Source organism: Antechinus flavipes, chromosome 2 (genome assembly GCF_016432865.1).
Source record: "Antechinus flavipes isolate AdamAnt ecotype Samford, QLD, Australia chromosome 2, AdamAnt_v2, whole genome shotgun sequence".
Taxonomy (NCBI): domain Eukaryota; kingdom Metazoa; phylum Chordata; class Mammalia; order Dasyuromorphia; family Dasyuridae; genus Antechinus; species Antechinus flavipes.
The window spans coordinates 260,210,670-260,225,025 of record NC_067399.1 but is presented as its reverse complement, the minus strand read 5'-3'; the positions used below and the strand labels follow the sequence as shown (position 1 = coordinate 260,225,025).

General features: G+C 39.6%; 1 protein-coding gene across 7 annotated transcripts; it reads left to right on the top strand.

Annotated features, from left to right (window-relative positions):
• The first annotated feature begins 4,924 nt into the window (after nucleotides 1-4,924).
• On the top strand, nucleotides 4,925-13,802 carry LOC127549120 (neutrophil gelatinase-associated lipocalin-like). 7 transcript variants are annotated; one of them, XM_051976941.1, is made up of 8 exons: nucleotides 4,925-5,042; nucleotides 5,365-5,542; nucleotides 6,778-6,914; nucleotides 7,146-7,225; nucleotides 7,454-7,570; nucleotides 9,026-9,127; nucleotides 9,258-9,290; nucleotides 9,963-10,185. In XM_051976941.1, exons 1-7 carry the CDS (start codon nucleotides 5,035-5,037, stop codon nucleotides 9,281-9,283), a joined length of 648 nt encoding a protein of 215 aa, XP_051832901.1. In that variant the 5' UTR covers nucleotides 4,925-5,034; the 3' UTR covers nucleotides 9,284-9,290; nucleotides 9,963-10,185. The 7 variants fall into 7 exon arrangements, 6 of the variants coding, with proteins under 6 accessions (XP_051832901.1, XP_051832900.1, XP_051832896.1 ...); XM_051976940.1 differs by having other exon boundaries at nucleotides 9,931-10,185; XM_051976936.1 differs by lacking the exon at nucleotides 9,258-9,290 and having other exon boundaries at nucleotides 9,931-13,802.
• Nucleotides 13,803-14,356: the final 554 nt, after the last annotated feature.

Here is a 14,356-nt window from a genome sequence, read left to right as displayed (position 1 = left end):
ACAGCTTTCTTTCCAGCTATGAAATTGTTTATCAGCTTCTTTCCTTTGACACCACTATTATTTAGAGCTTCTGGACTCATGCCCAAGTCTTTTTGCTCTCTTGTCTCCTTGTCTCAGACTTAGACAAATCACTTACCCTTCTCTAGTCCCTGCTTCTTTATCTGCAAAAATGGAACTTGGTCTAGAGTTTTTAACCTTTTTTATGAGTCATGGAAAGCTGGAAAAGCCTATGCATGGACCCCTCTTTCAGAATGCTGTTTTTAAATGCATAAAAATAATTATATAGGATTGCTAGGAAAAGTTGTTATGTTAAAATACAGTTTTCTCGGCTCCTGAAACCATCCAAGATGGAAGAATGGGAGGAAGCAGTACAGCCCCAAACTCCTCTCACCCACTGCAATATTCTAAGAAGGCCAGAATAGTAAATAGGAACTTGAGGGACCATTGGATATCTTTCTAGTCCAAGGTCATAAATTTGATTAAAGACAAGTGATTGGGACAGGATTTCTGGAATGGGAGTGGACTCGGATTCTAGACTCAATGCCCAGTTCTAAGCTACAGTAGCAGAGAATACCTAGAGCTAATCACCTAGCCACTAAGCACAAAAGTGAAGAGTTTCTCAGAGGATCAGGAGCTCAGACTTCATGCCCAGGGCTCCTAGCTAATCTTGCAACACACAGATTCCCAGAACTGACTTTAGTCTTAGACTCAGCCTAGCTCAACTGTTTCAGAAGCTAGAAACATGAACTCAGCACCCAATTGACCCAGCCTAGAATCAGGCAGAGGAGATCATAGATTCAGTCACCATCATGAGTGAAGCAGTGTCAGGGTGTTTCTCAGAATCCCAACTCAGCCCCAAAAGAATCCCAAGATAGTTCAGCAATGTCAGGGTGCCCAGAGCAGATCACTAGAAAAATAACTAAACCAAAAAGAATATGGATGATAAGGATGCCCAAGACAAACTCAGAAGAGAAGAATAACTCCAAAACCCTGTCTTTAAGCAAAGCTTTAAAAATAAACAGTTTGGCCACAAGATCAGTAAGAATCCTTGGAAGAAATGAGTACAAATGATATTATAAATTATATATATAATATGAAATATTATATATTAAATGAAAACAATAGAGGGAAATAATTTTGAAAGAAATGAAAGCCATGGAGGTGACTCTTGGAAAGAGAATGAATATCTTAGGATAAGAGTTATAAAACTTCACCCAAGTAACAGATTCTCTAAAAATCAGAAAGGTCCACGATTCCATGAGACCATCTGATAAACAAAGTCAAAAGATTGAGGAATAAATGAAAATGAAAGCTATCAAATATCAAAAACAATTGAACTAGAAAACAGATCAAGGAGAGCTCATTTAAGGATTATCAACCTACCTAAAAATCAAGACCAAAAAAAGCTATATTTTATATTTCAAGAAATCATAAATGAAAACTGCTTGTGTCTTTTAGAATTAAAGAATAAAATTAAAATTGAAAGAATCCACCAACTTGAAGAAAATGACAAATTGAAATTTCCTGGGAATGTTATAGCCAAAATTCAGAGCTTTCAGATCAAAAAGAAAATGCTTCAGTAAGTTAGAAAGAAAGAATTTAAACACTGTGGAGCCATAGTCAGGATTACAGAAGATTTGGCAGTTACTGCTCATAAAGGAGAAATCATAGAATATAATATTCTAAAAAGCAAAAGAGAGATAAAAATAGACTTCCAAAAATTATTGTTAAAAAGACCTAAGCTTAGTAGAAATTTTGAAATACAAATATAGTATACCAAGATAAGATCAAAATGGGTCCATGATCTAGGCATAAAGAACATTATAAATAAATTAGAGGAACATAGGATAGTTTATCTTTCAGACTTGTGGAGGAGAAAGAAATTTGTGACCAAAGATGAACTAGAGACCATTACTGATCACAAAATAGAAAATTTTGATTACATCAAATTAAAAAGCCTTTGTACAAATAAAACTAATGCAAACAAGATTAGAAGGGAAGCAACAAACTGGGAAAACATCTTCACAGGTAAAGGTTCTGATAAAGGCCTCATTTCTAAAATATATAGAGAACTGACTCAAATTTATAAGAAATCAAGCCATTCTCCAATTGATAAATGGTCAAAGGATATGAACAGACAATTTTCAGAGGATGAAATTGAAACTATTACCACTCATATGAAAGAGTGTTCCAAATCACTATTGATCAGAGAAATGCAAATTAAGACAACTTTGAGATACCACTACACACCTGTCAGATTGGCTAAGAAAAAATAATGATGAATGTTGGAGGGAATGCGGGAAAACTGGGGACACTGATGCATTGTTGGTGGAGTTGTGAACAAATCCAACCATTCTGGAGAGCAATCTGGAATTATGCCCAAAAAGTTATCAAACTGTGCATACCCTTTGATCCAGCAGTGTTTCTACTGGGCTTATATCCCAAAGAAATACTAAAGAAGGGAAAGGGACCTGTATGTGCCAAAATGTTTGTGGCAGCCCTGTTTGTAGTGGCTAGAAACTGGAAAATGAATGGATGCCCATCAATTGGAGAATAGCTGGGTAAATTGTGGTATATGAATGTTATTATTGTTCTGTAAGAAATGATGAGCAGGATGAATACAGAGAGGCCTGGAGAGACTTACATGAATTGATGCTAAGTGAAATGTGCAGAACCAGGAGATCATTATACACTTCAACAACGATACTGTATGAGGATGTATTCTGATGGAAGTGGATTTCTTCGACAAAGAGATCTAACTCAGTTTCAATTGATAAATGATGGACAGAAGCAGCTACATCCAAAGAAAGAACACTGGGAAATGAATATAAACTGCTTGCATTTTTGTTTTTCTTCCCGGGTTATTTTTACCTTCTGAATCCAATTTTCCCTGTGTAACAAGAGAACTGTTCGGCTCTGCAAACATATATTGTATCTAGGATATACTGCAACATATTTAACATATATAGGACTGCTTGCCATCTAGGGGAGAGGGTGGAGGGAGGGAGGCGAAAAATTGGAACAGAAGCGAGTGCAAGGGATAATGTTGTAAAAAATTACCCTGGCATGGGTTCTGTCAAAAAAAAGTTATTATAAAATATATATATAAAAAGAAATACAAATATAGGCATAAAAAGAACATAAAAACAAATACTAGTAGATAATCAGAAAAGCCTTTATAAAGGATGATCTTTGCTTTTAATGGAGGAAAATGATGATACAAATGTCCTTTCAGAACTTTAATATCAGCTGGGTTCATAGGGGAATTCAAATGAGTTGAAGGGCCTGGTAGTGTTTTTGATATGTTTTGATCATTTTAAAAGGATAAAGGAAAGGAGAGAAGGGAAGGCTAGAAAAAAAAGGGGGAAGTAGAAGAACAAGAGGGTTATCCCAATAACTAGAAAGCACAAGGAAGGGATGAGGGTAGTTGGCATCCCCTCATTTGAATTGTTACAGAGTAGAGTCAGGGATACAATTTATACCATAATAACAACATTGTAAAAGCAAACAATTTTGAAAGAGTTAAAAACACTGATTAAAATAGAGGACTAATGACTTAGAATGCTACCCATTTCCTAATAGAGAGGTGATAGACTGGAAATGAAGCAGGACATATTAAGTTTTGGACATGGTGAAGATGGGAAATGCATTTTGCTTGTGTGTTTGTTGCAGGATTTGGTTTCCACCACCATCATCTTGCTGAGGAGGGTGATGTGAGAGAGAAACAGAGACAGAGACAGAGACAGAGAGAGAGAGCCAGAGAAACAGACAATGCTTGTTAATTGAAAAAAATATTTTTTATTCAAAAATAAATTCAAGGTAAAGCAAAGGAGAAAAGCTAGCAAAACAGTACAAAAATGTAAAATTCCATAGATGTCAGTTTAAGAACCTCTGGCCTATATGATAATCTAGTGTATAATTCTATAACTTTGCAACCTCTACCAAGTGGGTCCTATTTGGGCTCTGATGGGTGATGGTTGTGAGGAAGAATTCCAACCTCTTACCCTTTCCCCAACCTTTGTGAAATTCCAGATAAAACTGCCCTGTCATAATGTTTATCTGGATCCATCTGGAACCCATCTGCTGCCCCCTCCTCACGCAGCCTGGTAGGAATCTGGCTTGAGTTCTTCCCGCTGATCATATTCCTGCCTAAGCTAACAGTAGGGATCATGCAATGAGGTTAGAGCGGCTTTGAACTCTCACTGTCACACTTACCTCCAGACTGGCCCTTCTCCTTTCTGGGCTTGTTCTGAGCAAAATTGAGGACACCTCTGGAGCTAAAGGGGTAGCAATGACTAAGGACTCCACCCTCACCTCCTACTCGGGGGTCCACGTGCTACATCCCCTGTAGGGCCATGAGCATAGAGACAGGATACAGATGATTTAGAGCTGAGGGGGACCTTAAAAGTTCATTTAGGCCAGGCCCCTTACGTGGACCATCTGGGAATGAGTGGATATGAGTTCTCTCTTCCTGCCCAGGGGATGTCCTGTCAGCTGGACAGGCTCTGCTTTGAATGCCAAGGCATTCTGTACTTCTTTCGCTCCATCCCTCTAGATTGGAATTTCTACTCAGAGGACCCCATTTCTCTGTGTGCCAAAAATCTGGAGGCTTTTGACTAGAGCAGGAGACCTATACTTTTCTCTAAACAATATTTTTGGTGATCCTATCCCACTGGCCTGGGGACCAGAACACAGAACATTCCGTGCTAGGGACACCACATTCTTATGCCGATGAAAGAAGATGGTTCCTTTAACCTGCCAGCCTCCCCACTCTGTCCTCCTACACTCCTCTCTTTGGCTCTGAGAGAGAGCCCATCCTTCTTTTGGCAGAGACAGGTATTTCTTGGCTTCTCATCAGGTACCTGATAATGGATGGATTCTACCCAATTACTTAAGTGGAACGAAATCACTTGACCTCTCTCCTGAAGAGGAAAACAGTAACAGAAGCAGAAACCCCCAAAGTTCAGAGCTGGACTGGTTGTGGCTCTCTGGTCTTCTAGCTACATTTTCTCTGTCTATTCTATACTTGCTGGAATGAATGGGTAAATAGAGTACCCAAAACTATCCTGTTTTTTAGGGACACAAAAATAGGAGGATCTAGGGAAGAAATCATCATGGAGTCTTCTTCTCAGTTTCTTTCTTCTGCCTCCTCTCCCCACCAACAGAACCTTCATGCTCTCCTTCTCTCCTTTTCCATCTTTTGAAATACTAACCAGGAAGAGAAAGGGGGATAAGCTTTAGCTGTACAAGTTGATAACCCTTGCTAAATATAGCAATGAATGAATTAACTGACTAGTGGCCAGGCACCAAGCTGGGCCCATTAAAAGCCAAGTCCTTCATGTACCTTCTTCCATACATGAACAGGTCCAGCCCTCAGCACTTCCTCAGGATCTCCCCTGTGATACAACCAACTGGAAGAAAGATGTCTTTTAGTCCAATGTGGACAGGAATGATCCTGCTTGGGACCCTAAATAATCATCTCCGGAATTCTGCACCAGTCCTATCAAAAATTCCTCTGCAGTTCGATTTCCAAGCAAAGAAGGTAAGTCCTCTAGAACTATAGGTGTGATAAGAAGGGTAGGGTGGGAGTGGGGGTGCAGTTTTATGTCAATTCCTGTTTTATAACACTTGGGGAGAAGGGAAGGGAGAGTGGTGATAAAGAGCTATACAACAAGTACAGGTGTGTGGTAGAAAGAAAGAAAGAAAGAAAAAAGAGTCAGAAGATCAAAGTTCTGATTCCAGCTCTGTCAGAGACATCTCAGCCCTGGGGAAGCTACCAATTGGATGGGGGAGATTTGGTCTCCACAGTCTTGGAGTCTTTGCATGAGTATTAATTGTTCAAGGCAGACACAGGACCTAGAATGCCATAAGCTAGGAGAAACTCCTAAATAATCTTGTATCTACTTTGTGTTCATGTTAGAACATAAATTTCTGGAGGGCAGGAACTATTTCACCTTTGTCTTTGTATTCCTAGCATGTAGCATAATTCCTAACACATGTCAGGTGATTGCTACATGCTTGTTGGTTGATGCCCCTCAAAGACCATCTTTTTCCAGCTCCTCACTTTTAAAGAGGAGGAAACTGAGGACCCAAGAAGCCAAGGGGTTTACTACAGATAGTAAGTTACAATGCAGAGCCTCAAATCCAAGTCTCCTGAGGCCAAATATGATGTTCTTTCTTCTGCTCCACAGTATACCTTTCTTATCATTCAGGATGGTAACAATCCATAAAAATCCCACACAGGTCAGACTCATGTCATGAGACCAATTTTTAGGAAGCTTTCTCTGCTTTTACCCAATTAAAAGTCTTCTCTTATTCCTCTCTTCTCAGGGTACTTTGTCTAGCCCTCCCCTCTCTCCCTTTCATATTCTATCTTGAATTATTTTTCCTAATAGTAGATTGTATATTCCTTGAGATCTGTTCAAGGACTATACTATTTTTCATTGCATTTTTAAAAACATACTTTTAGCAAAAGCTTCTTGTAGATATTGCGTACTTCATCAATGTTTGTTGAATTGCATTGAACAGCCTTAGGTGATAAAGAGCTCTCTACCTGCTGTAGGGAAGACATGTATCTCCACCCAGCACAGAACCCAAGGAATTCTTCTTTCTAGTCTAGCCTCATTTACTCACTTACCACTAGGCCACTTCAGGTTCTCGCTTCTCTGGGGTTGTACTGCATATGGGTGCTATAAAATAATTGCTAGACCAGCACAGGAGGTACATAGGGTCAGCATTCTGTTCCTGTGGACCTCCAGTCACCAGCCTTTCCTTCAGTTCCAAGGGAAATGGTACGTCATCGGCCTGGCAGGGAGAAACATCAACACTGAAAGCCTGAGACACTATAAGATGTATGCTACTATGTACCAGCTACAAGCAGACCACAGCTACAGAGTTATCTCCAATCTGATCAAGTGAGGGATGCACTTGGGGGGAGAGAGGAGGCTAGGGCAGGGGAAAGAGCTGCTCCCCTTTCTTTTCAAGCACCTGAAGCCCTCGAGCTCCAGGATTCCATCTTACCTACACTGGGGCCCATCATGTGTCTTACTTAGTGATCTGATAAGTGTCTACTCTGGTATCTGGGAAACCAGAGGGTGGCGGACCCCACCACACATACACATACCCCATCCCATTCCTTTTTCCAGGGGTGAGTCCTGTGATATTGGGCTCAGGACTTTTGTCCCAAAGGGTCAACCAGGTCAATTTGCCTTGGACAATTTTAAAGGTAAGTGTGGGGACCTCTCAGGCAAGTTGCTCAGGTGGAGGGATCATGGCTGAGAAAGGGACTTTGCCCAATAACATCTTCTGCCTGGGGTTGGCTTGAGGATTCTAGTGTCATCCTCTCCCTCTGATGGAGCACTGTCAAAAGAGGCGATCTTGGGCCTCAGATGGGGACCAGACCTCCTGAGTTCTGAGTCTCTGACCACGTCCCACCCTCTCTCACTGGAACCAGCCTATGGTGTTAAGAAGTATGTGTTCAGAGTGGTGAAGACCAATTACGACGAGTTTGCCATACTATTCTTTCTCAGTGTCAAAAAGAGCAAGGTGAACTTCATGGCAAGTCTATATGGTATGTCTTTAGTTGTTTTTCCAATTCCTTTACTGGGGGCATCCTTGGCTATTTCCTCCCATATCCCAAAAGAATTCCCGAGTGGGAGGCAAGAGTGAGAAAGGAAGAAAGAATCCCTGAGCTCCCTCCCCTTCATGAGCCCCTCTCCCCCATCAGCCACTGCTTCCCATAGTCAGATGCAATCTGGTGGAATATATGGAGTCAGAAAACAAAAGTCCTTATATTGCCATTTACTAACTGACTGCCAGTGGGCAAATCACTTAAATTCTCGATTTTTCCATCCATTAAATAAAATGAACAATACCTGGATTATAGAGAAGAAAGTGATTTGTGAGCTTTAAAATACATACAAACACTTAGGTATTATAGATACACACACACACATATATATAAATATATATGCAATGCTATGTGTATACATGCTATATATACATGTATATGTTTTATATATGTATATATCTATATAAATATACAGCCATATATATGTATTTTAACTCCTATATATAGATAAATATACATATATAATATATACAGCAATTAAATAGTATAGTGGATATAACATTAAAGTTGGTTTTAGGAAGACATGTTCAAATCCTGCCTTTAAACTTGCTAATTGTGTGTCCCTGGGAAAGTCACATAACCTCTCACAACCTCAGTTTCTTCATCTATAAAGTAGCAATAATAGATATAACAACATTACTATATGATGATGGATATTATTATAATAATAGAATCTATCTTACAGGATTGTGAGGATCAGATGAGATAACATGTTAAGTGCTTTGCAACTTTTAAAATAATACACAAAGACTGGTTATTTAAAAAGATATTTATGTGTGTATAATATATACATGTATATAGAGTTATATATACATATGTGTGATATGTGTACATATATACATATGTGTATATGTGTACATACATGCACAGAGGAGAGAAAGAACTATTATTATAATTCCTCAAAAGAGATCATAACAATGTGCCTCCCCCACATTTTTTGGCTGAGCCCCTTCCTTTCACTGATGGTTTTACTTAATGCAGTGACTGGTAGCACAGTAGGTGCTTGATCAATGTTTGTGGATTGACTGACCCCTTTCCCTTCTTTCACAGAGTCCTTATCTCCCTCACTGGGACCACATGACCTCCATTTAAAGAGGGTGGGACTTAGCCCCCACATAGTCACTAGCCCCAAGTTCTATTCGGCAATATGTCACCCACATCTTAGACTCTCAAGCTGTGGCTCTTTCCCCCATGGTTCTTGCACCGTTTCTGGAGCCTTCTCTTGATGATTAGGACCCCAAGTATATGTGAGTGGGTCTCTTAGGACAGGGTTCAGTTAGAGCTCAAGACAAAGTTGAGGGACTGGGATGAGTATTGGAGGCAGAAATAGGTTGAGGAGCTGAACCCCGGGAGAAAACCTCAGGACTGAAGCTTTGTTGCCCGCCTTGGCTATAGGGAGAACAAAAGAACTCAGATCTGAGCCAAAGGAAAAGTTCATTGAATTTGCCCAAGCATTGGGCCTCTCTGATGAATTCCTTCTCTTCCTTCACAAAGATGGTAAGATCTAGGGTGGGGTGTATGGGGTTGGGGATGGGAGGAAATATGTCTTTGGAGGCCAGAGAGCTGTCCCTGCCTCCCAGTGACAACTTCTATTTCTCTCCTTCCTCCCAAATTTCACCTGCCCCAGAGAAGTGTATCAGTGATGAGACCTGAGTATGATGTGAGTATGAGCCCCCCTGGACCTAGAGGAACGCTGAAGGAAAGGATGTTTACGAGAGGGCTTGGGCCTTCTGGGCATAGAAGTGATAGGAGCCCCAAGCACCCACCTCTGTCTATCCAGGGAGAAGAATTCTAGGATCTGTCTCCTTGTCCTCTTCCACGTTTTCCTCTCTTTTCCTCTTCCCCTCTTCTCTATTCTGCAATTTCTTTTCTCCATGTCACCTTCTTCCTTTAAAGGTCTTTCTTTACTTTTCTTCTTCTCTGATATAGACATATGAGTCATTAACACTTATTATTCCTTGTATATTTTCTCTTTCTGTATTTGACTACCAATTCTCCCTTGCTGTCTCATTATCCTATCACTATTCTTAACTTTATTCTCATTTTCTCTCATTTTCTTTCTCTCCATTTACTGTATCTCTGTATCCTTTTCTTTGTGGCTTCCTCCCTATTCTCTTCTCCTTCCCATCTCTGTCTCCTATCTGCCTCTGTCCCTAGTTCTCTCTGTACCCCATCTCTCTGTCCCTTATTTGTCTGTGTCTATCCCTTTTCTTGTCTCAGTCTTTTTCTGTTCCTGTGTCACCTCTGAAACATGTCAATCTAGCACCCAGACCCTCATTAAGCCCTCCCCTGTTTTCTAGGTCTCATTCTTCCATTTCTGGCTGCTTCTCAGATATCCCAAGTTCCACAGTCTACAGCCCACCTCGGCTCCCTCTACCAAGTCCACCTCCATCTTTGTCCATCTGCTGCTAGAGAATTGGAGACACCTGGTCCCTGCTCTTATCTGTTTCTCAGTATGGCCATCTTGGTTCCATTCAACATTTTCCCACAAAGGCTGCTTGGGATTCTTACCTCAGATCTCTTTTCAGGGGACAATAAATTCAGATTATCAAGAACTTGAGTCTGAATTTCTTGAAGTGGGGAAGAGAAAATGGGACCTTGTTTTAGCTAAAAGAACAGCCAATTGTTCATTTTGTGCCAAGGATACCTCTGTGCAGTGGTTTCCCTTGGAGTCCAGGGTCTCATACTCAAATTTTGCAGATTCAGAAATTCAATTTCTTCAGTTCCCCTAGGAATGATAATACTCTGAGGAAATGAGTATCCCCAGTAAAACTCACAAGAGATTGATTTATAAACCAGATACCCATTTATTACTTTACAATAAGAGAAACACCTGAAAGAAGTAGCAGGGATAAGTGTGTGACTACATCATGGGCCAGTTCTCTTGGTGGTTAAATTTGCTCATGAGAAAAGATTACTGATCGGCAGATCTAGAGCTGGAAGAGAACTCTGAGATCTAATCATTAAAGAGAACAGATTGTTAAAGAGATAGTTGCTGACCATCTAGATAGAAAAGTAATGATTATAGTCAGGATGGCTTCATCAAGAACAGGTCATGCCAGATTAACTTTTTTTCCCCTATTTTAGTAAAAGATTACTAAACCAATAAAGGAAGGGAATGCCATGGATATGATTTATCTAGATTTAAGCAAAGCTCTTTAAAAAAAATAGTATTTTATTTTCCATGCAAAGATAGTTTTCAATAGTCACCTTTGCAAAGCCTATTATGTTGCAAATTTTTCTCCCTCCCTCTTCCATTGTCCCTTTCCCAAGACAGCAAGCAATTCAATATAGATTAAACATGTGCAGTTCTTCTGAACATATTTTCATATTCATCATGCTGTAGTAAAACTCTTGATAAAACATTATTTTTGTAGAGAGAAATGGATTTTATACTGTACAAACAAAACGGATTCAGAATTGACTGGTTGTATAGATTCAAATTCAAAGAGACATTGTTTATGATCTAATGTTAATGTGATAGGAGGTCTCCAAATGCAATGACCCAGGGAATCTGTGCTTGGCCCTGTGCTATCCCAACATTGCTATCACTGACTTACATAAAGGCATAGATAACATGCTTATCAAATTTGCAGATGATACAAAATTGGAAGGGACAGGTGACATACTGGCTAAGCTGGGAGCAAAAAATAAGCAAGAATTCAGTAAGATGGAACTCAGTGGGACCCAAAGGCAGAGTCTTAGACTTGGATCCAAAAATATCAATTTCATGAGTACAAGAGGGGAGAAGTACGGTTAGAGAGCAACTATTATTAAAAAAAAAAATGTGAGTGTTTTAGTGGACCACAAGCTCTGTGTGAGTCAGCCAAAAAAACCTGCATTAAGAAGACCTATCTTCTGGGAATAGGGAGATGATATCACAGCAGTACTCTGTCCTTGTCACATCTCATATAGAGTATTGTGTTCAGTTCTAGACTAGACATTTCAAGAAGGGCAACTGATAAGCTGAAAAGTGTCTAGAGAAGGTGAACCAGGGTGGTTAAGAGCCCCTGACACAAGAGGATCAGTTGAAGAAACTGGGGGTGTTTAACCTGGAAAAGAGAAGTCTCAGGGGGACATTTTAGTAGAGTTGAAATATTTAAAGGTATTCTATTTGTTCTGCTTGGCTATGTCCCCTTAGGAGGGCCAGCATCTGAATCTAGGTCTTCTGAGTCCATATTCAACTCTTTTCCCACTGTATACCAGGCCAGTGGTGAATAGTGGACCAAATCAAAGGTATTATATATTAGAATAATTTATTTCCATCAAATTGTGGGAGATCAATGAATTAATTTCCTATTTAGTAATCTAGAGAGTGTTTCAGTCTAAAATACAGGGGGCCAGCCATTAGATCCAGGCTGGCTTCTCTGAAGGACAATGTTGGGCAAACACACACTGACTCATTTTACTACTGAATGCTTCTTTCTCAATAATTGCTATTAGGCATTAAAATTAACACTGTAATCAGTGTGTCCTCATCAGGCATGTTACAATTTCCAAGATTACAGCTGCTCTTACATTAGTTATATTTTAAAATGTTGCCTTCCTTTTTAGCCTTCTTGAGGACATAGAGACCATACCTCCCTTCAGATCAGGGTCTCCCCAAGGATACAAAGAAGAAATTTTACTATGAAGTCTCTAAAATGATGTTTTAGTCTTAGATTCTGTCAGCTGCCCCAAGGTTTGGAGGAGGAGGACTGATAATAATAGCTAACATTTATATAGTGTTTACTATGTGTCAAGCATTATGTTAAGCAGTTGACAATTAATATCTCATTGATCCTCACAACAAACCTGGGAGATAGGTGTTATTATTATCCCCATGTTACAGATGAGGAAACTGAGGCAAACAAGTGACTTGCCCAAGATCACACAGTTGTTAAGTGTCTGAGCCAGAAGTAGGGCAGCTGGGCAGCCTGGTGGATAGAATGCCAGGAAGACCCGAGTTCAAATCAGCCTCAGGTGCTATCTGTGTGATCCTGGGCAAGTCACTTAACCCTTTTAGCTTCAATTTCCTCATCTGTAAAATGAACTAAAGAAGAAAAAAGTTAACAACTCCAGTGTCTTTGCCAAGAAACCCCCAAATGAACTCACAAAGAGACAGACATAACTGAAATGACCGTACAAGAAAAATTCCTGACTCCATGCCTACTACTCTAACCACTGTGTACCATTAACTCTGTGGTTGAGACTATCTATCTCCTCTATCCCCTCGGGCTACTCAAACAAATGCAGAAAAAGGAGAAGGTAATTCAACAAATAAACATTAAATTGCTTTTATATTATAGCCTATGCATTATGTACAAGTGGGATGGAGAGGGAAAAAAGAGATATAAATAAAAGATAGGTGTGTGCCCCCACGACACTTACAATGTTGTAATAAAATGTCTGCTGTTTTAGAAAAAAGATTTGGCAATTTCTGTAATATCTCAATATCCATCCCTTACCTCTTTCACTACTGGGAAGTTCTCTTTGATCTAGCCAAAGTTTTGTTGTTTGTTTGTTGTTTGTTTTGGGGTTGTTTTTTTTTGTTTGTTTGTTTGCTTGTTTTTGCTTTTGCTTTTTTGCTAAGTGGTCCCTGTTCAAGATAAAGATTCCGCACTTAGAATAAAAGAGTTGAGATCTTATGGTACATCAGACAGGAATAAGTGTGGAACTGCGGGAAAGGGTTCAGCTCAAAAGCATCAGTAACCGGGAGCTCATGATTTGGGAGCCAACTGATCCGCCTACCACCATCCCTGCAGGTACTAAAAATAGGACAGGTGGTGAGAGGGAAAAAAAAGAGTCATGTGGGAAAGAACGAATAATGATTTTCATACTCATTAAAATTCCTCCCTCTCTAACACAAATTCATAAATCCAAGAACCATGGCTAAATGATCAAAGGTTATGAACAAATAATTCTCAAAAAATTAACTATTAACAACTATGTTAAAGATTGTTCCAAATTACTAGAAATAAAAGAAATGAAAATCAAAACAACTCTGAGCTTTCAACTGACATCCAGTAAACTGTGTTTTGGGATCTTTTTTGGAGGCAGTTGGGGTTAAGTGATTTATGTAGGGTCACATAGCTAGTAAGTGTCTGAGGCTGGATTTGAATTCAGGTTCTCCTGACTGCAGAGCTCTACCACTACTTCTACAACTAGTAAACTGGCAAAAAAAAAAAAAAAATGACAAAAGATAGAAATTGTCAGTGTTGGAGGGGAAAAGTGGGGGGGGGGGAAGGGCATGCTAAGGCATTGGTGGTAAAGCCATGGATTGATACTAGAAAGTAATTTAGAATAATAAAATAAAATTGTTAAAATATCCCTTGATTCAGAAAAATTCTACTGCTAGACATAGACCCTAAGAAGATCAATGATAGAAAGAAAGTCCCTGTACAAAAGAGGGGAAGTTAGGTGGCACAGTGGATAGACTGCCAGGTCTGGAGTCAGGAAAATTCGTCTCCTTGAGTTTAAATCTGACCTTAGACACTTACTAACTATTCAACTCTGGGCAAGTCATTTCATCCTGTTTGCCTCCATTTCCTCATCTGTTAAATGAACTACAAAAGAAAATGGGAAACCAACTTCAGTATCTTTGCCAAGAAAACCCCAATATGTGGTCACAAAGAGACAGACACAAGTGAAATGATATGAACAACATGTACAAAAAATATTTATAGCAACAATTTTTTTGTAATAGAAACAAATTGGAAGCAAAATAGATGATCGATGTTTGGGAAA

Excerpts from the sequence above, each read along its gene's own strand:
- LOC127549120 (XM_051976936.1), top strand. Across the intron at positions 5,543-6,777 it reads TCGATTTCCAAGCAAAGAAG|TTCCAAGGGAAATGGTACGT; the intron begins GTAAGTCCTCTA and ends CCTTTCCTTCAG. Across the intron at positions 6,915-7,145 it reads GTTATCTCCAATCTGATCAA|GGGTGAGTCCTGTGATATTG; the intron begins GTGAGGGATGCA and ends TCCTTTTTCCAG.